We start from the raw sequence: 10,000 nt of genomic DNA, 5'->3' as shown, positions 1-10,000 counted from the left end.
GTGGACAAACTACTGTGAATCTTTTAGCCTCACTCTTTACTTCAAATCCATCCGCACCAATCCCAGTTATAGGACACTTTGCCAATATTGTATAATAAAATTATAAACAAGATCGAACAATCATGAAATACTTAGAATAGCTCAAACTTATATTTTGAGGTGACATTTTCGTCGCCGTGGCCTTCGTAGATGAACATTTCATATATCCTTTCTGTCATTATGGTGTTATGTGCTCGTGAAAATGATGACAAGCCAGTTGCGAAAGGACAACTGAAAAGTCAGAGGCCTATTAATATGCGAGCATTTGGTTTCGCCTATGCTTCCCTTGAGAACCACTGCGAGCAACCATTAGTTTCTCTGAATGAGCCGCCTTCCAGCGCCAAGGACGAATAAAATTAAATTTGAACCGGTAAAACGAGTTAGTTAACTTGTTTTGGCGCGTGCGCATATGCGTTCAGCTACGTAACTGCTGCGTTTGGGCGAGCCTGCTGCTTAGTGATTCCATATCTTCCCGCGAAATAAGACGACTAATGTGAAATGCACCACGTGGGGTGTGACGTACTTCGCACATGCTCGATGGAAAATGGAACGGCTGCTCGCAGTGGTTTCTCTTTCTGGAAGCGAAGAAGAAACCAGCTGCTCGCAGGGTAGAACGCGAACTTCAGACCTCTGTAGCACCGGTCATACGCTCTCAAAGTGTCAAATTGAGCAACAGTAACTCCTGTGAAGCTAAGCCGTTATCTAGGTTCTTCTTTCACTAAGGGACCCTCTGATCCGCAGCGCCACGTTGTTTTGTTCCTTAAATGTTTGAATGCAACTTCATGATGGTAATTGCTGTTATGCGCCCGTGAGAATGGAGACGAGCTTGTTGCTTGGAAACGGACGAAATTGCAACTGACTTATGTTAGTGGTCTTTCGTGGTTGTTCCTCGCAGCGATTAAGAATAGAAAGCTCTAGCAACGACATGATCTATTTTCAGGTATAGCCGGCAATACTCTAAAGACTACAAGGCCAAGGAAGTCTCGGAAGGAGAGGAGAGCAAAGACTTCTGGAATATTCTCGGCGGAAAGGCGCAGTTTCAGTCCCTGAGTTTAGGTTTGTATTGAGCTGCTTTTAAGCCCTGGCTTCACGTTCAAACATTGTTAAGCCCCGGCTGCACGTTGCAACATTGTTAGAAGAACACGTCCCAACACTTTTTTATAAAAACGCTTCTAACAATGTTGGATACGCATATAATATTGTTGGAAATATGTCACTTTAGTCACAATTTCCACCTCCGCCATTTTGGATTGCTTATGGTTCTCGGATTGGACACTGGGCTCTTATCTCTGATTGGTCTTTACAATACAACATTGTTAAAATGGCGGCTACACGCTTCAAAATTTGTTGTAAGTTGGAGAAAATGTTTGATGAAATCAAAACATTCTTCCAACAAAAAATGTTGAACAAACGTCATCAAACATGCATGCTACACATTCTAACATCCTTGATCCAGCAAATGTTTTATAACAATGTTTGAACGTGCAGCCGAGGGCTTTATAGAATATTTGTTGGATCAACAATGCGTTCAGTTGACCCTAAAGGTGACTTCTTCTCAGCTCGTCTGAAGGTCAGTACCCACAACAGTCCTTCTCAGGAACACACTCATTGGGAAAATCACACGCCGTCCAGGCAATGTACTCTGACTGTAATATTTATGCCATTCGCTCATGTTTGTTCCCACAGATTCAAAGAAACACGAGTACACACTTCGCGTGTTTAACCTAAAAAGTACCAGCGGTTCTTTTGAGGCGATTGAAGTCTTAAACCCCGGGAGGTCGGAGCACATCACACCTTATCCCATTTTACAATCTCAGCTGTACTCTGCTGATCAACCAGGTACTAAATTTTAATTGCACGATAACCATAAAGCTAACCCTATTGCTGTAAAGTAGACTTAGGGTGCGTTCGATTGGGAAATCCGGATTTAGATCTTAAAATCTGGATCTTCGGATTTCCAATCGAACACAAAATCTGACAACGGATTTTGTCACAGATTCACTAATTGGAAATCCATGTCGGGTGAGGATTTCAATCAACAAAATCCGTCTCGAAATCCGTTTTCGGATTTTGTGTTTGATTGGAAATCCGAAGATCCAGATTTTAAGATCTACCCGTAAACCAAGATTTCCCAATCGAACGCACCCTTGGTAGGCCACTCCCTCACTTTTATTCTCATAATACGGCATGTATTTCTTTAATACCCATGAATGGAAATATGAATTCCAGACAATTCGCCCAAAGAACAATAACCGAACTTTTCGCCCCCTGCTCTTTTGATAGTTTCCCCAACCTTAAATGATTCTTAAAAGCAATGACCTTCGGGGTAGTCTAGGGTGAAGGCCGCACAACACATTTACGATTGTCGTGTGCGTTAGAACAAGTGTCACAACATTTTAACCCATGCACTCCTGGGGTTTCCCCATTGACGAGTTAAATCGTCTGGCGTTAGACAGAGTAAAATCCTAAGTATGGCCGGTTTAAGGCTGAAAGGGCTAAACATGTTTGGAAACGCTTCGACAATCGTAAGTCATGTCGTAGGCCTGTCGTAAGCTTGTCGCATGCGCCAAGAATCGTACCATGTTAATCGACCTTTACCGTGAACTACCTCGAAAGTCATCGTTTGAACAAAAAATGCTTTCGTTCTGCCTCTAATAACTCATCATTTTAAGATCCGGGGGCGAATGTTACGACAATTATTGTCCAAGGGAGGGCGAATTGTCAACTTGAAGGTGACAAGTGATGGTTCAATAGACCAAATCGGCTTACTCAATGTTGTACCAAATTCAAATCTCCCGGGATTAAGATTTTTTGTGTATTGTATTTGCATGATAATGAAGCATTCATATTTAAATGATATGGAAATACCTAGAACAAAACGTTTTATTCTCAAAGGATTCGAATTAGGTACAACATTGAGTTTTGTAACTGTAAGCAGTTGAGTTTGCCGTCGTGGTGTTTAAAACACTTTACAAACAGGCTCTCTAATTACTATTTTGGTCTGAACGAATCCTTTAGCATGCCCAAACAAGTGTAAACTGGTTATTACACTGCACGAAGCGGTTGTAGCTTTTGGATGAAATTTTAAAGTGTTAACGCTCAAATGAGACCTACTGCAGGTTCAGTCTGTACTTCCCTGTTGCCAGGGGCTGCGGTGTGACTCAACCGCTATATATATGCATTACGTATTGCTGGTTTTCACTCACGTGATCAACAGCCATGTTTTTCAACGAAAACAAAAGGAAGCGTTTGCATAATAATAGAGTTAAATTCCCGGAGGATTTGGTCGGGGCACCAACATGGCCGCCTTTTCTTTGTTTAGGGCACCAACATGGCGGTCGTGACGTCATGTGAAAACCGAGAATAGGACATGGTATGAATGTCGGGTGATGTTTCGAAAGTTCTCAAAATTTCACAAGTCGTAGGGGAATGCAATTTGAGAACTTCCAAAACATCATGAGTGGCCATAAGTCACGAAAATGCACGAGGAAGTTCATTCGATTTTTTTATTTATTATATACTCAAAAGAATTCCAATATCGCTGTGTTTACACAGCAAGAACAGCAACAACAACATGTTTATTGTACCTACAGTAGCTTATTACAATCTGTATTGCAAACACCATAAATAAAATATTTATAATTAAGGTACTGACCTCCAGAAATAACTATATGGAATTTAAAATACCTGGAGGTCATATTCAGGAAATATTTGGACATGAGATAAATAGAGAATGGGTCAAGAGGTACAATAGGATTAAAAAAAAAAAAATGAGCACACACCAAAAACCATACATACTGTATACATGGACAAAACAGTGAACACAAAACAAACACAACTTTTTGTCAACCCATACGAAACAGGTATATACAGGTATATACAGGTATATACACACATATTACTTCCGCATACGAAACAGGTGTATACAGGTATATACAGGTATATACACACATATTACTTCCGCATTGCACTCTATGGCCTCTAATGCATTGTATAACCTATTTATGCATTCGTCCTTGACCAATCAGAAACGTGGTATTTTGTTGAGTATATAACATGGATATGCAAACATAGAAGAAAACCCAAAGCAAAAAAGGTGGTGAGGCTACAATTTTACCATTCCTTCCCCACAGCCGTCCTTGGTGGTGATGTTTGATTACCTGTTTTTCAAAGGAAAAACGTGTCTTTCTTTTTTTTAGCCTTGTTTCTGGTGGATGCAGTCAATGAAATGTACTTGTGGCACGGCTGGTGGCCGCTTAGCGAAGAAGACTCTGAGTCGAGAGCTTCAACGACTGGTTCGGCCGAGACACGCTGGAGTAATGACAGGCGCCTTGCAATGGAGACCACTAAGTCTTACGCTGAAGGTACAGGCACATTCCTTTAAAGCACTTTCTTTGTTTTGGTTCCTTTATTTGGTCCTTTGTTATATTGGTTCCTAAGTTTGCAATGTAATGAGACTGGCAAATGCTTTAAGAAGGGCAACTTGGAGTTTTTCACTCAGTCTAAAGGCCTTTGCAAAGGAGGACACATTGTTGCTCATGATGTTTCTTTGGCGGGCAAACGCGCGGGACACAAAATGGATGTTGTGTTTCCATGCTGCGTAAACTGGGAAACATTTGTCGCGGACACAAAATGTTTCTGAACAAAATCAGAAACATTTTTTGTGTCCCAGACACAAAATTTGTGTCCGCAACAATTGTTGCGCGCGCGGGCAAACGGGGAAACATTTGTGTCAGCAACAATGTGTCCGCAGCAATGTGTCCTCGTTTGCCAGTACCTTAAGCGCCACCTACCTTTTTTATAACCGAGGCTGAGGGCCTTAAGGCGCCCGCAAACCAGGACATATTTTTGCGGAAGCATTGTTTCCCGAAATGTTTCCTCGGCGCGCAAACGAGGAAACATTAACTGAACAAATTCAGAAACATTTTTTTGCTTCCGCAGCAAATGTTTCGGGCGCCGCAAACGGGGAAACAGTTGCTTCCGCAACGATGTTTCCGCTACATTGTTTCTTCGTTTGCGGGCGCCTTAAGGGGTGAATTGGAATTTTTTGGGTTTGAATTAGTATTGCTGTTTGTGTGTTCTCGAGAAGAGGGTGACGGACACATTGGCGTTTGTCGCAAGCTTTACCAGGCTGGTCGTTCGTGATGTTGAAAGGAAGAGAAGAGATTAAGCCGTACGCTAACCAACTGCGGCGCTATAACCGTTCACCGAAACCACAGTACAAAATATTGTGCCCACGATTAAAAATTGACGACGTTATTTTTCTTTGTAGAACTGAAGCGCGACTTTTCTGAAGTATTTATTGTTTACGCTGGCCTTGAACCAAAGAGTTTTAAGAATCTTTTCCCTTTCTGGGAAGATCATCCTGACGCGACCAAAATAAATCGATCGGTAAGTGTTTGAAGTTGCCGATGTCATCATAGATAACATTTCTTAGGGCATATAGCACAAGTTGTGGGCTGAAGTCTCGTTCCGAAAAGGCCAAAACGCTCCATTTTTTTTTTCATTTTTGGCTGGGGATGATATTATTTTTCCGTTTAGTTTGTCCAGGGTTGAACATTGCATTCAAGATTCTGTATGAGGGATCGACCTTGAAGCTGCTATCTTGCACAAAATGAAATGGAAATCCTCGAGAAGTTCAAATCGTTCGGTTTTTCATCTTGATTTGGAGTTGGGAATGGTATTGATTTTCCTCTTTTTTATCCAAGGTTGAAGATAGAATTCAAGATTCTGTATGAGGCGATCACCTTTCGGCTTTAAAGCCATCTATAAATAGTTTTCTTTATATCTCTCCAACGTTTATTAACCCAAGATTGGCTTTTCTTTGTGACATTCATGTAATCGTCTTTTGTTGGGCTCTTTGTTTTTGGCTTTATTTAGGCTGGACGAATTGACAACGATAAGTTGAAGGTCGAGGTTGAGCTTGCCAAACTATCAAGGTTGGTGTTCTTGCTATAAGCCAGCCGTACCAAGGGGGGACAATACGGGCTGCGTTTGCTCTCCCTTCCGCACTCCCCACAGGTCCCAAAGGTACACATTTTGCTGAACTAGGTTTAAGCATTTTACTGGAAGGCTCTTTACACGATTATTTTAGCTCCGAAACGTATGGAAGGGGTTTGCTTCGAATAGAAAAATGCTTTTCTTCTTTACTCCTGTCTTCTCAACACTAACTTTGCAGTAAACTGCTTTTTATAGACCACTTTCATAAATGGCGATCTCCTTTACATTCTTTTGTTATTTATGCCATTATGGATGATGATGATGATGATGCTGCTGCTAATAATAATAATAATAATAATAATAATAATAATAATAATGATAATAATAATAATGATAATAATACAAAAAAGGCCGATGATTTATGCGCATACAAATTGGCCCTTGTTGCCTCGTTCAAGATAAAATATTCTTTTGAATTTTAAGCTTAAGAACGAGGCATTTGAAAAAAAATATGAAATAAAACAAAAGAATATTTAAATGGCAGCCATTTTGGAATAAAGTGTATAACAAGAACAAGAACAAGAACAAGAAGCTGAGAAGAACAAGAACAAGAAGATGAATAATAATAATAACAATAATAATAATAATAATAATAATAATAATAATAATAATAATAACGATAGCAACTTTATTTAAGTGTCAATGGATTTAATTTAGCGCAAGAGTAGTAATTATGGACACTAACGAAATTAACTCAAATCAAATCATTTGAAATCAAATATTAGTTCTTGTGGAGATGGGAAAACTGGAGAACCCGGAGTAGAACCTCTCGGAGCAGAGAAGAGAATCAACAATAAACTCAACCCACATATGACGCCGAGTCTGGGAATCGAACCTGGACCACATTGATGGGAGGCCTGTGCTCTCACTACTGCGCCACCCCTGCTCACCAATATTGGGTGAATATTGGGATTGCATGAAAAGACTGACTTGGAACGTAGTTCGTTAAACACCGTGAGAACTTTGTTTAAATTATGTCTCTTTGATGTGTTTTGATTTCTAGGAAGGAATATAGCTTAGAAGAACTAAAGAAGAAACCATCCCCTGAAGGGGTGGACCCTTCTAGGCTGGAGGCGTACCTCAACGAAGACGATTTTCAGGTAAAAAGAGAACTTTGGTCTTCTTGTTCATTTTACGTTCGCTTGGACAATCAGTAGTTCAATTAGTTTGTCAGCCTGAAAAAAAATCGAAATTAGGCATCCTTTTGTAGTGTGGTCATTGTCCCGTCTTTCCGCTAGTGAAGTTGGCCAATAAATATACATCTTATTCCAAAATGGCCACCATTTTAGTATTCTTTTCTTTCCTTGAAAATTGGCCCCTTTTGGCCTCGCTTTCAAACGTAAAATTCAAAAGAATATTTAACCTTGAACGAGGTCAAAAGGGGCCAATCTGGATTGGAAATCGCACGACCTCGAGTACAATTCTTGATTAATAGGAGGAGCCTCTAGGCGAGTGCAATTTGAGAGCTTTCAAAATCACGAGTATCTATTAATCACGAACCGTACGAAAAGGTCGTGCGATTTTTTAGTTATAGTATACTCAGCAAAATTACGATCAACCAATCAGAACGCGGTAAAGGTGAGTTTTGTATATATCTCCTCCGATCCCTTTGTGTTTACTTCAGAAACCTTTGAAACTCTTAGATCCAACGTCGGAAATTTTGGAAAGACTTCGGTTGAACCTCGGACACCTTCTAAATTCTTCGGGTCAACTTCGGAAATCTTCGGGCGTCTTCGGGTGCTTTATGGTCGCCTTCGAAAGTCTGTCAACTTCGGAAAGAAAAGTAATTGGTACTCCTGGAGAGTACAATTTGGGATTAATTGTACTCCTTTCGTCCAATCAGAGTCCAGTAATTTTGTTGAGTGTACTATACGCAATCAAACAAAAGAATACTAAAATGGCGGCCAATGGCGGCCATTTTTTAATTAAGTGTATAAGTCCATCAGCATCCACGTTGCAGTCTGTAATCCAGTGGATTTTTAGTGACAATTTTAACTTAGCGCGGTCAAGAGTCCATCAGCCAAGAGTAACATTTACTCATTTCGGAGTTCATATCTGTCTCCTCTTCATAGCGAGTCTAAGTGCGAAGTTTTTGTTCTGAAAATTAGTTTTCATTCACATGTAAAGTAAAACTAATTACCATCACAAAAACTTCGCACTTAGACTCGCTTTGAAGAGGAGGCAGCCATGAACTCGGAATTGACTTGTTAGTTGTCATTCATATGTAAAGTAGAACTAATTACCATCACAAAAACTTTGCACTTAGACTCGCTTTGAAGAGGAGGCAGACATGAACTCGGAAATGACCTATTGTCCTAGTTCCCCATCAGCGTCAGAAAATTGTCCTTTTTTAAACCATTTATTTGCGGGAAAATAAACAATAGACTCAATGACATTGAGTCTATTGTTTATCTTCCCGCAAAACTTGGTTTAAAAATAGACACTTTTCTGACGCTGATGGGGACAAACCTGATACCAGATTCGAATTCTTGGCAAATGGACTCTTGGCGTGGTACAGTACTTTATCGAACTCGTTCCCAGGTCTCTTATCGCTCTCAAGTTAGGAAGGAGAGACCTGGGAAGTAGTCCTCCCATCGCAACCAAGTTCATAAGGAGACAACGTGGGAAGCAGTTCATGATTGGTGATCTGTTTTTCGTTTCTTCTTCTATCAGAAAGCGTTCAACATGACCCGAGCCGCATTTGATGTCCTACCAATGTGGAAGAAAACAAATCTGAAGAAAAAAGCTGGTCTTTTCTAACTTCTTTTCAAGAAACAGGAGATATTTAATTGCGTTAGTTTATTATAAAAATATATTGAGTTTTTAATGAAGGCTTCTTAGAACTGTGTAAGTTCTGGAAAAAAACCCTTTTAAAGAAACTTTAGAACTATTTTTCAAATTTATTGAGTTCGGTCCTTGTTCGAAAGTCGGAGATGAATAACTTCATCGTTGACAACAGGGCGGTTTTACCTTCGACAAGCAAAACAGACGAAGGCAATCAAACTAACCGCGGGAAAGCACGCGCTAACAAGTTACAGTTTTGCGATGGTCTGGCCTCTGATTGGGTGAAAGTGTCGTGCGAGAGCGGTTTTAAACCAATCACCGCGCGAGGTGTGGCAAAACAAAGCAATCGTGAACACTTTCTGAAACCCGCTCAGTTTAAGAAGAAGACCAGTTAAAAATAAAGAAACAAAGAAACAAGGAAAGAACTGAATAGTTAAGTTACAACTAGACCAAAAATTCACCGTGTAATCAGCCGCTTCGCCAAAACTGCTCAGTGATATCGAACAGGAAGATTCTGACCCCGAAAAGAACATATATATTCTTTGGAGTGGCAGGTGTGTTCTCAAAGCATGCTGCTGTAAAGTTTGAGTCAACGGAGCACAGCAAACGCCATACTTAAGATTTTAATGATGTCTTCAAGTCAACAAGGGGGGCCTTCCTTGTGAGGCATGTAAGCTAAGTACGGGCTTTTCTTTTGCTGAGAATTTGCAAAACGAATCCGCGAAAAGCGCCAAGCACGGAAGAAGTCGACAAATAAAGACAAAAAAATAAAAACTTGTTGTTATTGGAGACCAAGAAAGTACCTTCACCGAGGGTTGAATAAATCATTTACACAATTAAAAAAAATGCTGTTGTGTTAGAGTAGTAAAAGAGACTTAATAAGATGTCCTTATTTTATATCTGGAAAATAACATTTAGGTTTAAAAGTCGTGTTTTCTATGCAATAAACTGAATTAGGTAATAAGTACAGTGTTTGTTATGATGCTCATAGCGTACTTATCCGTTTTTATTTACCACTTAAGCCTCCCTATCCCTGTAAAATTTGGGTTGTGTTACTTGCTCGATAATGAAAGTTTTTAATTTTGACTTTTCTTTGCTCCAATTGTGCCCACATTTGATGATGAAGATGCACTTTTTCGTGCACTAAATTCCATCGTACCTGGAGGAGGCTGGTTTG

At 40.0% G+C, this 10,000-nt stretch overlaps 1 protein-coding gene across 5 annotated transcripts in view; it reads left to right on the top strand.

The window, feature by feature from the left end:
- The window catches only part of LOC138010941 (uncharacterized), a 42,707-nt gene extending 32,899 nt beyond the window's left edge, over positions 1 to 9,808 (top strand). For all 5 annotated transcript variants that reach the window (XM_068857948.1, XM_068857945.1, XM_068857950.1 and 2 more), the window contains 7 exons: positions 980 to 1,095; positions 1,726 to 1,878; positions 4,239 to 4,403; positions 5,312 to 5,430; positions 5,920 to 5,978; positions 7,043 to 7,139; positions 8,713 to 9,808. In XM_068857948.1, the coding sequence (XP_068714049.1) occupies positions 980 to 1,095; positions 1,726 to 1,878; positions 4,239 to 4,403; positions 5,312 to 5,430; positions 5,920 to 5,978; positions 7,043 to 7,139; positions 8,713 to 8,799 (796 nt within the window). In that variant the 3' untranslated portion in view covers positions 8,800 to 9,808. The remainder of the gene's footprint in view (positions 1 to 979; positions 1,096 to 1,725; positions 1,879 to 4,238; positions 4,404 to 5,311; positions 5,431 to 5,919; positions 5,979 to 7,042; positions 7,140 to 8,712) is intronic.
- Positions 9,809 to 10,000: the final 192 nt, after the last annotated feature.

This window comes from Montipora foliosa, chromosome 7 (assembly GCF_036669935.1).
Source record: "Montipora foliosa isolate CH-2021 chromosome 7, ASM3666993v2, whole genome shotgun sequence".
Lineage (NCBI taxonomy): Eukaryota > Metazoa > Cnidaria > Anthozoa > Scleractinia > Acroporidae > Montipora > Montipora foliosa.
This window is presented reverse-complemented; position numbering and strand designations above follow the sequence as displayed.